At 39.3% G+C, this 14,973-nt stretch overlaps 1 protein-coding gene across 12 annotated transcripts in view; it reads right to left on the bottom strand.

The window, feature by feature from the left end:
* Window positions 1–14,973, bottom strand: part of Jmjd1c (jumonji domain containing 1C) — a 166,639-nt gene that overhangs the window by 25,972 nt on the left and 125,694 nt on the right. For all 12 annotated transcript variants that reach the window (XM_031348636.1, XM_031348641.1, XM_031348632.1 and 9 more), the window contains 5 exons: window positions 13,211–14,889; window positions 9,504–9,676; window positions 6,958–9,137; window positions 2,399–2,600; window positions 98–312 (listed from right to left, as the gene is read on the bottom strand). In XM_031348636.1, coding sequence (XP_031204496.1) covers window positions 98–312; window positions 2,399–2,600; window positions 6,958–9,137; window positions 9,504–9,676; window positions 13,211–14,889 — 4,449 coding nt within the window. The remainder of the gene's footprint in view (window positions 1–97; window positions 313–2,398; window positions 2,601–6,957; window positions 9,138–9,503; window positions 9,677–13,210; window positions 14,890–14,973) is intronic.

Below are 14,973 nucleotides of genomic sequence, written 5' to 3'. Positions count from 1 at the left end.
AAAAAACTAGGTAACGTGAGGAACTTACAGATTAAACAATACAGAGAGAATTCTTTGAATGAAATTTGTGTGGTGCATGCCATATTAACTTCCTTACCATCCTTTTTCACCCAGGACAAAGCTGTTTTTTCAGATGTTACTAACTGACAGAACTTATCACCTATTATATCCAATATATACTTAGAGGTTTCAACATCTACTTCATCATCTTCATAATTTTCATGGGTCCATAAACTCATGGCTTCATCATCGTATTGATCAGGAGAAGAAAAACCATCTATCCTGACTACTCCATTTTTACTAAAGGACAACCTGAAACATTAAGACACAAAATATTAGAAACCAACATGAGTTTTATGCTCCCACATTATAAACATGTTGTAATTATAAACCATAAAAGAGGATAGTTTCTTACACATGCTCAAGTTATTAATCAATTTCAACGCCTCAGGCATTATATAGTGACAGTGATATAAGCAGCACTGGTTAGGTTATTTCAAGAACCAAGGCTTTGGGATCTAAAGTTTACAGGTACAACAATTAGCCAGCACGTACAAGCCTCTATTTCCACCGTTCAACAGAGCGATGCCAATTACCTACTTTAAGTAACTACAGTCAGTCCTTAACCACTGAAGACGCCCTGCATGTATAAGGTGAGACAGTCTGGCCAATGCTATCGGGTTTTTTTTTTTTTTGCTTCCCTTTACCCCACTCACCGAAAGCTACACACTGTAACCCAGGTTAGCTTTGAACTAGCAACAATTCTGTGTAATTATCCTGAATTCTGGAATTAGAAACATGTAACACCAGGCTTAAAGTTATTTTATGACTAGCCTTCCTTTATCTAAAATTGATCAAGTTAAAATGTCTTTAATTGGGGCTGGAGAGATAGCTTAGAGGTTATCAGCACTGACTGCTCTTCTGAAGGTCCTGAGTTCAAATCCCAACAACTACATGGTGACTCACAACCATCTGTAATGAGATCTGACTCCCTCTTCTGGAGTGTCTTAAGACAGCTACAGTGTACTTACATATAATAAATAAATACATCTTTAAAAATAATGTCTTTAATCACCTCAGGATTTCTGGTTTCCTAATTGTAGTCATCTTTTTATTTTAATGAGGTGTTTAGTTTTTGAGACAGGGTTTCATAGCCTAGGCTAGCTTTAAACTTGCTGTACAGCAATCCAGTGACATGACAATGACCTCGAACTTCTAATTCCCCTGGCTCTGCTTCTCTTGGAAAACTAATATATTCATCCCCCTGAGAAGCAACAATTGCAATCACCTTCACCCCAGTATGGTTTTCTTCATGAGACATTTCTTTTCCTCAAACCTGAGGTTTTCTCATCCTGTCAGACTGCTGCCTTGATTCCTAGGGAATTTCTTTCACACATGCCTGAGCGAGCGCCACTTCTACAGCCCTCAACCCCCTTCCCAAGGTGGCCTGCCTTGCCTTTGGTGGGCTGTTGGCTACAGACTCTGAAGTAAAAACAATGGATGGCTTTTGGGTGTTTTGTCTTGTTTGTTTCCTTTCCTTTGAGACAGAGTCTCTTTACATAGGCCAGGCTGGGCTCCAACTCAGATCTGCCTCTGCTGACACTGTGGTGCGTGCACTCTACCCTCATCTCTTCAACAGCTCAGCTATCATCCTATGAAAGGTCATAAATTTCTCAGAGGCACCAAAGAACACAGATGGGATTCAAGAACATCAATGGGGTCTAGAACGTGAGACTCAAAACTAGTCTCACTGGTGGTGTTACCTGCCCTTTTTATAAAGCTTTTACATGTAAAGCACTTGACAATATTTATGTTAAATAGATTAATATCTAGTGGTTTCTGTATTTTACTATAAAACTTGTAAACTATGGTATAATATATTAGCTATAATGTTTAAGTATGACCATTCCTATGTTTTATAGCTAAGACTATTTATCTGGATTCATAGATAACATTTTTTACTTAATTAAATGTTAAACTGTCCGGCAGTGGTGGCGCACACCTTTAACCCCAGCACCTGGGAGGCGGATTTCTGAGTTCGAGGCCAGCCTGGTCTACATACAGAGTGAGTTCCAGGACAGCCAGGGCTACACAGAGACACCCTGTCTCAAAAAAAAAAAAAAAAAAGTTAAACTGTTTTGGCAAAAGTATATGCATTTTTAAGAAATTTTAAAATTAAGGTAGATATTTTCTTATAATTCTTAGGAAAAAATGCTAGCACTTCTGATAGAAGAAGAGTGAATCTTTTTGAAGAAGGAAGCACAGCATGAGTTAGTATTACTTAGACTATGTCAGAACAAAGACACACTGCTGCATCAGGAAAGGGCTTCTCAGAATACTAGTACAAGGTCCAATATTAAAAAACCAGACCCTGCCACTTCTCATTATTTCAACTTACCTCCTAAAGTAGTAAAATCTACAAAAGACCGGTGAGTGAGTCGATTCTTCCCCCTTCTTACTACGGATAAGTCTACACTCTCGGCACTTTTGTAAGTTGGGCCCTATCTCACAGCAAGAGTCATCCTGCAAAAACGATTCTCCAGTTTGCTTCAGCTTCTTGACTTTTCGCCAGTCTTTCAACACGGAACGAGGAATGCCAGCTGTAAAATTAGAAGGAACTTATCAACAGAATTGTGTTTTACAGAAAGGGTTGGTCTTTGGGATGAAATGCTCGTTGACAAGACTAAAGTCCACGTAAATGATGAGCGACTGCTAAGTCTCCAACATCCTTCGATTCCCTGCTCATCCTTCTAACCGGACAGGAAAGGAGAGCAGAGACTCCTTTGCTGAGATGAAATGTTTAAATTGCACCTTTATTAAGAGTGTAATACCAAACATAAAAATTATTCATATTATGTACATATTTAGTTGAAAATAAACTTGTTGCTAGTAATGGAGACATATGCCTTTCAGCCCAGGACTTGGGTAACTGAAGTAGAAGAATGAGCACATGCTCAATGCCAGCCTGGGGTATCTACTGAAACTGTCTCAGAATCCACTACCACCACCAAAAGCAATCACCATCTTTCTCTTATGACAAGAACTCAGTATACGACATCAACATCTTGGTGGGGGACAGTATCTTTTACACAATTAAAAAGGTTCTGAAGAAAGGGAGAGAGGACCCACAATATTAACTGGGGTGTTTTGTTGAAGGCAACGACTGAAAAGCAAACTCAAAGCAATCAACTGCTCCCCATTGTGAATGTCTGTCAAGCTCAAGTGTTCTGAGGGCAATCTTTAATCTTTACAAACACAGAGAGAAATCACTTTCTCCAGTGTGTGAGCAAAAACAATCTCTAAAATGGACTATGCTCTAAGATTTGTCGGCAAAAAGATAAATTCATTCACCATACTTGTTTCCTCACTGGTCCTTAGCATGAACTAACAAGGGAAACAACATTAGTAACATAACCAGTCATCTGTGGAGCAGCCTGTAGAGCAGGAGAGTCAAGGAAGCAGCATGCGGATGACTGCACTTCCACCTGAATATCTAAAAGGTATTCACTTAAGAACAAGCTCTGAAGCCACCAGATGCACTTGTTTACCGTCTTTATCATCCTATCCATCAGAGATTTGATGTACAGCCCACTATTTGTAACTCAAGAATAAATATTTCCTATCCTTCTTTTCAAATCCTTTCCAATTGTATCAAAGCCACACAAGTTCTAAAACCAAATATTTCTTACCAAAACTGGGAGCAGAATTCCTATCTAGATTTCCCACTAATACCTAGTTATTGATAGTGTAAATAGTATAATCACACATACAAATATGCGTGAGTACACTCATGCACGTGCATGTACACACACACACACACACGCACACACGCACACACACACACACACACACACACACACACACACACACACACACGCGCGCGCGCAGACACGCACACCTCTCCGATACGTAGCAATGTTTAGAGCTAGGTTAAAATATAATATTCTTTTTAAGATTGCTGCCTGCTTCTTTATTCTTTACAATTGTTAACTGTTCCTTCCCTTTTAGTCTTTATCTTGGGCTAGAGGCCACCCAGTGAGCACATATGCTCATGCACACAGCACATGCCAGTTATGGCATGACAAGTGGTATAAAGATCTTTCTGGTGCTGCAGAGATGGCTTTCCAGTCAATACCATTGGCTGCTCTTCAAGAAGACCAAGGTTCAATCCCCAGTGCCCACAACTTAAATTCCAGTCCCTGGGATCCAATGCTATTTTCTGGCCTCCACGGGCACCAGACATACACATAGTGCACACTTAATTCAAGCAGAAAACCCATACACATAAAATAACAACAAAAAGGCAGTTCTTTTCCATTGCATACAAGAGATCTTTCCTCTGGACTTTATTATTAAAGGATGTTAGAATGAACAAGACCTATCACACCACTGATAAGACATGCTTTGGCACACTTTCTTCAATCATTTACTTACTTCTAAATTGATTACACTAAAGAAAACTAAATGTAATCCTGTTTCTATTTCTTTCAAACTAGGAAGTAATTTTAATCAATATACTTTTAATTCTGTATGATGGGAACAGTTTAGAATGTGAAATTCCATAACATTGATTGTAATAATTTAAACAGTACTATGAAGTCTTCAAAATGAGATACTTGAAACCAATTCTTCACTTCTGAAGGTTTATTTTTAAAGAAGTGAGTGGGTTACAAAGGTAGTTTACTGAAGGGCTTTTGATACCATTAATTCTTCTATACTAGGCCATTCTTGAGAATACCAAATTTCTTTTAGCAATTTAATAATAGTATCTGCTTTCAATAAGGCATCATCCTTTAATTCAAAATGTCTAATTTATTGATAATTTATCTAAAATATATAGGTCTGAGAATAAAACACTGCTAACATAAATTATCTAACACTGATTCTTTTATACAGTTAGAGCCTTTAAGACCTAGGTTTTGGTTAACAAATTCAAAAACAGCTGCCCTAGTGAAGAGAACTCGGGAGGAAGAAATTAAAGCTACATAAATACATGCTAACCCTTGATTTCTCATAGCCAACACCATAAATGCACTTTGGGATACAGAAATTAATTAGATTGTAGGGGAGTCACTAGTATATACATTAGCAAGTATATTGTAAACATTCTAAAATTTGGTCACAATTTAAGCTCATAAAGTAAATTTATGTAAAAATTATTTAGGAAAGGCAGCCAATCTCTAATTAAAACAAAGGGTAGAAGATATGCCAAATGACTAAAGAAAGCAAACTCTACTGTAGCTTCCTAAAAAATGTACTAAAAACATTTTATATGTATATATAAGATATATTATTATTTCAAACTTATTTTAATTATAATCAGTTAATTATAATTAAGTTATAATTAAATTTATATCAGTATGACATGTAAACCCAAATCATTCTTTAAGCTGACGATGACAAATGACAACTCCATTAAACAAAAGGAGGAACAAATTGTCAAATTTCATCCAAGAAACAGATAATCAAAATTTAAAATTCTTTGAACTTGTGAGAACATCCTATGCTAAGTAACTTTTCTGGATGAGCCAGCGGCAAATCGATCCTATCCTTACCTAACAAATACAGTTTTCAAACAAATGGCAATTGAACCCGGAGTGTGGCCACTATCTCAGAGTCTCACTTGGAAACATGCATATTCAGTATTGACATGGAGAACATCTATAGCTATATCTATACATGCCACTTAAACATAATTTTATGAATTTAACTTTGAAAGTATTTTATAATTGCTGAATGCTATTTTCTCAAAGTTTAAGTAAAAAAATTTGAATATCCAACATCAAAAGAAATATATGAGCTGGGCAGTGGTGGCACACACCTTTAATCCCAGCACTTGAGAGGCAGAGGCAGGTGGGTTCTGAGTTCAAGGCCAGCCTGGTCTACAGAGTGTGTCCAAGGACAGCCAGGGCTACACAGAGAAACCCTGTCTCAAACCACCATCCCCTTCCCCCATAAAAGAAAGAAATATATGGATTGAAACAATTACTGACCACTAAGCTTCCTGTGAATCTGGCTGGGGCAATAACGAGAAAGAAAAAGCAGCATTCTTATTTAAAGTCTGGTTGAGGGCAGCCCCTCTGCTTTCTGACTGTACCTGCGTCCGTGGGTCTCAAACTGAGCCTGTCCTGTTCTGTAATTCCATTCTCCTGCCTTTCTGTAATGCGTGCTGCCTTTGGTCCCACACAGGCACATGGGTAAAGGCATAAATAAGGAGCTTGTAGCAACCAAGCACTTATGGAAGTACTGCTTGAGCATCCACACTAATAGAGAAGTTTTATGTATGTAGGCAATTATACATATGCAGTAAAAGTATTAAGTGGTTCCTGTATTATGCAACAAATGTACAAAGAAACAGACAAATTCCTTTGAAGACATATAGAAACACTGTGTAATGACTACTACTGGTAAGTAGCCCGACTTTGTCCAGCTGTAGCCATAAACTCTGTGGTTTCATTTTTGTATTTTGAGGTGTTTATTTAGTATGGAAGTGCTTGCTGGAATAAACACAGAAAATTACAAGTTTCTTTTATTTTCTACCCGTTGTTACCATTTCCATAAACTCACAGCTTTGTTAAGTGCTGAGAATGAGAGGAACCAAATCACACTGCTCCTCTATACTGTGCTCACTCGTGAATAGGAATTACTTTTCTAATGAGATCGTGTCACGGTTAAATACTTTAGTATCAGAAGTACAGGTTTTTGTCTGGTGTAATAATCAAAGCTATATTTTGACATTTCTAGGAAAAGATCAATTTCTAAATTTCACATTGAATTCTTACAATAAATGCCAGGTGAAAACATCTTTCAAGAATGGGGATCTAATCTTTTCCTCTTGAGGGGAGACATAGAAAAGGCAGAAATGAAGTTTACAACTATGCCCTACAGAAAGAACCCATCATTATTGCCAGGACCTGTGGCCCATTTTATTTGCAATAAACAAATGTATTTACTCACCACTACTGCTGTTCTGCAACTTCAATTTACTTTTGTCTTTGGCACTCCTGCTGAGAACCCCATTGGGCTTCGGGTCCTCCTCGGCCTCGCCTTTCCTCCTCTGCAGGTCGTTCTGCTTCTTTTTGTACGTTGGCTTCGGCTGCCGCTTAGTCCTCTGCTCCGCCTTGCTTTCGCTCTCATCCGAGTCTCCACTTTCAGAGCCAGATTCGTAAGTTCTTTTGGCTTTTCTCCTGCTGACTTTTTCATCTCTTCCATACCTATCTACAGTGACTCTGCCATCTACACTATTTTGTATATCATTAGATGTAGAGGCTATTAAGTTGACAGAACATGGCTTAATAATTTCTGATACGGAGTTCCCTGAATTCCCCATTTTGTTAGTATTTTTGTCTTCTTCCGAGTGTCTGGTGAGCCAGGCTTTCTTCAGCTTGGTGTGGTAGTTGGGCTGACTGGGCTGGGATGCTGGCCCACTTCCTACAGAGGCCGCTTTGTTACTTGCAGTGCAGGTCATGGTGCTATCCAGGGGGAGAGAGGCGGCCACTGTCTGATTTCTCACAGTATTAAGTTCAGCCTCACTGACATTACTATTTTTATACTGAGCTGCAGCCAATGCCGCCTTGTGCTTTTTTAAATGAATAAAATCAGTTGTGCCCGAAAAACCAGAGCCAGGCTGCACACCACTTCCTGTCTTACTACAGGCCAGAGTGACTGGAACTGTGGGGCTGACTTTGCAATCCTTTGCTTGCGCCACTGACTGACTAATACTCTTTGAAGAAACACATTCTAAGGGTGTAGAGGCCGAAATGGTATTTGATAAAGAATAGATTGCTTCTGAACCACCCAAGCTGGAGACACTGGTGGTAGTGGCAGAAGATGTGAGCACATCTGTTTTGGTAGTAGAGACTACATTTACAGCGGACATGACCGAAACAGGAATACTGCCCTGGGAGACAGCTTCAAAGGTTTTTTCAGATTTCACATGAACACTTTCTAAATTCACATTTGGTAGAACAATTCTTCCAGTCTCTCCGGCTTCTGGTTTGAGGTAATCTGTTTTATTTGCCCCAGATGAAGATCTTTCACAAACTCGATCTTTGGAAGCTAATGTTACAGATGATACACTATCAACTTTTGTACTAGAAGGTGGACGAACAATGACAGATGCCACAGCAGCCTGGGACTTTCCACTACTCTTTTCCACGGTCCACTCAGCTTTCTCCTTGTTGAGGTTGTTATTAGATCTCCACATTTCCGTTAGACTCTGATCAGAAGAATTTTTAAAATTTGCCTGAGAGTCTTTCGGCTCAGGAATTAGAGTTGGAGGCTTCTGAGATTCTTGAACTTTGCCCCCAGCATTTACTGGCATCACTGGGGTCAGAGTTGGAGGCGAAAGGCTACTGTAGCCGCTTTCCTTTCTTCCCACGCTGTGGTGGATGGGCGGATGGAATACTGGTGCTCTGTGCAGAGCAGGCATGCTGCGGAGGGCATTTGTAGAAGAAACAGTCAGATGCGTAGGGCTCCTACAATCACTTCTGAATGTTGTTACTGAGTGAGATGCACTCTGATGGGGAAGATGGTCTGGCATCTTGCCAACTAAACTTTCACTTTCTGGTTGGTGTTTAATCAAAGGTGGAGGCTTTGAAAGAGATGATATAAAAGAAAGAGTTTGAGAACTGGCTGTTGCAGAAAGGTTATTATTTTGTTTCTCAGTGTAAATATTGGAAACTTCTTTGGACGGGTAGGATCTTGGTGGCTCATTGACTACACTATTAGATAAAGTAGTGAAGTAGTTACTTTGGGGCAAACTCTGAGGCACTGAGTGCTTCATCTTATAAATCTCTGACACTGAGCGGTCTACATCTTTATCTTGTTTGATAGCATGGCTTTTAGGACTAGAAGACGACGGTCCTACTCTGGAGTAATTCTCTCTTTCAACCTCATGCCCCTTGATTTTGGTTGTAAATGGAGCCACATCAATACTCTCTTGAAGAATCCGACGGTGTTCCTCCTTGTATTTGTTCAGTCTCTCTCCGGTCTCCTGGGGTGGCCTTGGACCCACAAAATGCCTATGCAAGTGGCAATCTTTTCCTGCCTGCGACCTATTAAGATCCAGGTCCCCTTTTACTGATGTGGACGCATTAGACCGTAACGGTTCCATAAGGGCTTTCCTCTCCAATTCTCTACAAAGAAAATACAGAGATTCTTGTAATCACTTCTTCATACAGAGTGATTTTTATGAAATGTCATTATACTATGAAAGCAAACAGTTTTGATAGTATCTAAAATTGGAAGATATACCAATATGAAAAGAACAGAGCCACTTGTAGTCACTTATAGCTATAATTATACTACTTGGAAGGCTGAGGCAGGAGGATTGCAATGAGTTCAGCAGCAGACTGACTCAACAAGGCAAAACACAAGGAAAAGAAAAGAATCTTCAAAGTCTAGTTTTGACACTAATAGTTAAATAAACTATTTTAAAAGTGAATTAAGAAAATCATGAAAGACAAAGATATGTGTTAAGTGTTAAACACTAGTAAACGTACTCTTTGTGGTGATCTGCTAATGTCTTTGTCAGTGGGGGACTGGAATGCACTGACATCTTGTGAGGTCGGTGAGGTTCTGCACTGGAAGGTCTGACAGGAATGTGACTAAGTAATCCAATACCATCCGCTGAGGTCACAGGAGTGGGTTGATGTAACCAAGGACTGGGAGAGTTCTATTAAAAACAAAACCAAAAACCTACATTTTAGTTACCAAAACAACACTAACAGAAAAACGCAAACCTAAATTGTTGAGCTGGGTAGACTGTCATGTACTTAATCCAAGTACTTCAGTTTCATAGCAAGACTTCTGACCATAGTATATCTATAAAACCTGATATTTTTAAATGAATCTCGTGAGAAATACCCAATTTTTAACCAACATTAACCATAAAGACTTTTTACATTCAACTTAAAAAACAAATCAACATAAAATAGTATCTTCTAAAACTATTTCTTCACTAAAAGCAGGTCTGAAGTGTATAAACAATGTCCATAGACCTAATATTATGATTCCCTACGATCCTAAAATCAGAAGAATTGGTGCTTACAGCAAAGCCAGAATGTTAGACCTAACATGTTATTCCACTAGAAGCAAAAATTATAATCAAGTTTGTCTGTCAATTTTCCCATAGAATAATTAACTTTGTAATGTAAGAGTTTATATTCAACTCCTAGGTCATTTCACTTAAGGCCTATAAATGTGGTCGCCTATACTCTGTAAGCCAGACACCATTAGGCTACTATAGAGGGAGGTGTGGAAGCATTACCATACTTCTGTTTTCTGTGACAGCGTGCTGTGTGTCTTGGTAAGCTAGCACTTATATGGTGACAGTGATATACATGTTAAAGCCCATACATCTAATTACATGTTTAAAAACTGTTTTCTATACTGTGACTCAATATAACTCAAGAGTGTGCTTTGTAAATCTGTCATCAGGACGAGTCACATACCAGGAAAATTCAAATCACCTTTAGTCTGACTAAAAGGAATAAACCTTACAACTTATATCAACAATGAAGAGCAGTTAGTGTGGCTAAGTCACAGCTCTAAACCTCACAAGAGAATGTGCACAATGATGTACAAGAAGAACATTTAAATACAAAATGACACAGAGGCCAAAGTTACGTAAGACTCAATGACAATGATGAAAGAATTTTTTTTCTTATGAAGTAGCATTTAAAATTATTTCCTCGTTTAGTGGTTTCTACTTATATTATCTGATTACCCTAATTACAAATGTGAAGTTACAGGACCATTTTTTGCTTAAAATGTTATTTTAGTTTACATCTTTGTATTATAATTTTATATAAATAAAACCTAACTAGAATCAAACATTTTAAGGTCTTATAAACAATCTGCTATCTCTTTTGCAGAGCGTGGAACTTATGGAAGAAGATCCAAATTCCTTTGCCAGTTCTTGGCTTCCATGTGCCTCTGCAGTGCCAACTACATCCATGACCCAGACGAGCAACTGTGATGGGGACATGGGTGAGAAGTGGTCAGTGATCATATGCTTCACTTACAGGACGTAACTTCTACATTCTGGTATCATTTAACCAGAAACTCCATTCCATTTCAAGTCACGTAATCACATGATCAATGGCACATGATCAAAGATGCACTCAGAATCCAGACCCTATCTCAGAAACAAAATTAAGAGGGATAAACTTGTGATTCTGGAAGCACCATCCTAGAACTGAAATATTAACAACAGTAAATGTGCCAATACTGGGGCAGAAATAACTGCAGTAACCACTGTTAATTTCATTAAGGAAACCCAAAGCTCACAGGAAGGCAAACTACAGGGGAATTACTGAGAATAAACCACAAGAAATATTCTTAGATTGCCAACTGCTTAGTAGGTGTACCTGACTATCATCATCAGTCACTGTAACGATGACCTCATTACTGCCACCTAAAATTACAAAAGCTTCTCTAACAAACTTTTGGCACCATGACAACAATATCTGTGTCTCCTGTCACTTCCAATGCAATGCTAAATATAAACAATATTATTCCTGAAATAAGAGAAATTTAGTAGCAAGGGATTCCAAATCACCACTCCCAACACATTATGGATCTTGCCCAAAACATAGCATGAAAAGTGCTCAGTTCATGTGCATGGAAGCAGTGATCCTAAAGCTAAGTACTGAAAATAACTCAAATGTCCACCAACAGAAAATTGCTAAACAAAATGTGGTTGGCATGGAGGCAGAGTCCTTGATTAGCATGGATAAGCCCCTAATGCTAATGAATGGATAATGTGTTCCTCCCTACATACACACACATGAAATAAAGTAGAATGCAGCTTTTAAAAATGGCCATCCTTCTGTTGTAAATAGTGTCAATATGGATGAACTTAAAGGACATACAAAATGAAGTAAGAAAGATAACTAGAAAAATATTAAATTTATCTTATTTCAGGAACAATATTGTTTATATTTAGCATTGCATTGGAAGTGACAGGAGACACAAATATTGTGCCTTTAATCCCAGCACTTGGGAGGCAGAGGCAGGTGGATGTCTGAGTTTGAGGCCAGCCTGGTCTACAGAGTGAATTTCAGGACAACCAGGGCTACACAGAGAAACCCTGGGTGGGGGGTGGGGGGGGGGAGAGGGGATATTAACTGAAAGTTGTCAAAGGCTGGGAGGAAGGTAATTAAACGTATAATGAGTAGAGATTCATTTTACAAAATAAAGTTTACGGCTTATATACTGCTCAAAGACACTTGACCCTACTAGGCTGCCAGATGGTTCACCAGGAAACCTGCATTCATGCCTGGCTGCCTATGTTAGAGCCCCAGAAGCCACATGCAGAGTAAGTTGTCCTGTGAACTGTGCTTGAGTGTTGTGGCATACCATTGTAACACATACACAATAGATGAGTGGATGGATAGATGATAAATAAGTAAATAAATGGATAAATGGATCAATGTACAAGATGGAAAAATTTGACACTACTTCTTCAATCGAGAGCTTGAAAATGATAAAAATGATAAATTTCATGCTGCTTTTACTGCAAGTGAGGTGGTATTTAAAAGAGTCTAGGAGGAATACTTAAAGAGTACATGGTCAGCAAAAGGCCAAGCTAGCTAGCTTCATGGTAAGACTGTAACAATGCTATCCAGCCCCTTACTTTTTACTGTTGGTGTGTGTTCTATTAGTGCACAGCTATTTGCGGGAGAAAGCACATAAGGCATGGAAGAGTGGGAGTCCTATCTTCCCACCTTCTGCAATCATGTTATTACAGAATTTAACATGAGAAAGAGTAAGGCTTTTATACTCTTCAAAGATACACGACCCTGACCCTGCAATAATGTCACTACGGAAGTGTTGACAGCGCTGCGAATCCTAGGAAGGCCTAACTTCTAGTGTCTTTGAGCACAAAGGCACAGAAAGTCATGTTTTCAAACAGAAAATGACACACTCAGTTGTCCAGGGCTAACATAGCATCATTTAAAGAAATGTTGGTTTTGTTTTTTTTAAACTTAACTATTACATATAATTTTAAGCCTGTACTTTTACTACCAAAATATATAGCATAGATCACAGTCTAACAGACAATGTGATCTATAAAAGTTAAGCCTGGTGAGGTTATTATCCATTTGCAAAATAAGCATTTGAAAATCTGTACTATTTTTAAAGTACCTATAGAGGATAATTAACAAATACATGCTGCTCTGCAGTCAACAGCAGTGTCACTTACCCTCCTTAATGAAGTTTCAGCATTGACTGCATTTTCTGGGTGAACCCACTTAGAAGGAGGGAGACCAAGTCCCGAGTATGCATGTGTTCCATTTGGATATTGCCAAATAATTGGATAAAGTCCAAGCTGATTATATGAAGCGGAAGGATGGGCTTGTCCGAGAAGATGAGGTGACTGGTGTTGTAACAACTGTTGCTGCTGCTGGTGTGCTAGTGCTAAATGGCTCAAGCTGCTTGCATGAGCACTCTCTAGGCGAGGGTGGCCACCGAGTAAAGAGGCAGTAGGCACTCCAGGTAACACAGTGGAAAGCAAATGAGGGTGATGGACAGAATGGTGTGGACTACTAGTGAGAGGGTGAGTGTTAATGGTAGGTAATGGAGTTTGACTAGATGACCCAGCTAGTAAGTGGGGTCCTGGCGTTAAGGCAGGGTGATGGGTACCTGGGTTTAAACAGGTTCTATGAGATGAGGAATGAAGAGAGAAAGGATGCTGGCTCAAAAAAGGTGAAATGTGATTAGCTCCTGTTTCTGATCCAATAAGAGCAGGATCCCTATAGACTGTGAAGTGCTCATTTTTATCAATGATTAGAGGGCTCTTTGTAGTTTCCAAAGCACTGCCTCGAGTAGGAACTGGATGGAAACTACCTCTGGATAACTCATGCTCTATCTTACTCGCCAGCCTTAGCTCACCAACAGCTTGACTGTTCCCGTAAGCAGCTTTAGACTTCACAGAATCAGGAGAATGAGTGATCTTGGGTTTAACAACTTCGGGAGAAGAACTGGATTTTGCCTTCTGAGTATCTACTGAAGTAGTTAGTTTAGATTTTATAGTTTCTGGGGGTGGACTTCGTTTATGCAGCTGATCCTCTGTGACAGAAACTGTACTTAATGAAGACATGTATGAGACATAGTGATTTCTCTCTTTTTCCATATCTCGGTTATTGTTTCCTGAAGGAGCACTTGTAACACTTGATTGAGTTAAATCCACTTTCACTACATCACTGACCCAGCTCTGGTCACAGTCTTGCTTTGCTGTTTCTAGGTACTTAGCATTTGAATGTCTGGAATCACTAACACTTGGATCCATGTTCTCAGGTGTCTGGAGGCCAAAAGTATTTGAATTCTCCTGAGCCGCCCTCTCCGAATGAGTATCATTTTTGATATCCGTAACACATTTAGGTGTCGGTGTTCTGGACACTAACCTGTCCTTTGGTAATAATTCCACTGTGCGTTGGTTTTCCACATTGCATTCTTGAAGGACTGAATCGTTAGAACTGTGGTCAGCAACTGTGGCTTGCTCAGATGAACGGAGAGTCATTTTGTCTTGAAGGTGGCTGTCCATGGACTTGGGCTTCTCCCCTTCTTCATGGTTTTTATCTTCCTGCATCTGGTCCCAGTGAGGCCGAGTGTCTATTAGGATCTCTTCTCCTGCCTTCTCAGCAGCCTGGGATTGTCCCTCCTCTCCATTTATCTTTGACATGACTTTATTTTTCAGTTCACACTCTGGCATTTGTTCAGAGGGATTCTCAGTTCCTCTCTTGCTGGCGCTTTCTGAGTCACTGCTCCCGGAAGCGTCCGAAGCACTGTCCGTCCGGGGCCTTTTCATGCTCGGCCTCTTCTCACCCTCCTCGGGTTTTCGTCGTTTAGTCACCACGTGCTTGTTCTTACCCTTAGGATTTTCTGTGACATAAAAAGATAACATTTTATTTTTCATGATCAGTAAGCACATTTTAATGCGTTTTTATTTACGAACATGCCCTTAAA

Source organism: Mastomys coucha, unplaced genomic scaffold (genome assembly GCF_008632895.1).
Source record: "Mastomys coucha isolate ucsf_1 unplaced genomic scaffold, UCSF_Mcou_1 pScaffold3, whole genome shotgun sequence".
NCBI classification, from domain to species: domain Eukaryota; kingdom Metazoa; phylum Chordata; class Mammalia; order Rodentia; family Muridae; genus Mastomys; species Mastomys coucha.
Note: the sequence above shows the minus strand (reverse complement) of the source record. Positions and strands in the feature narration are given on the sequence as shown.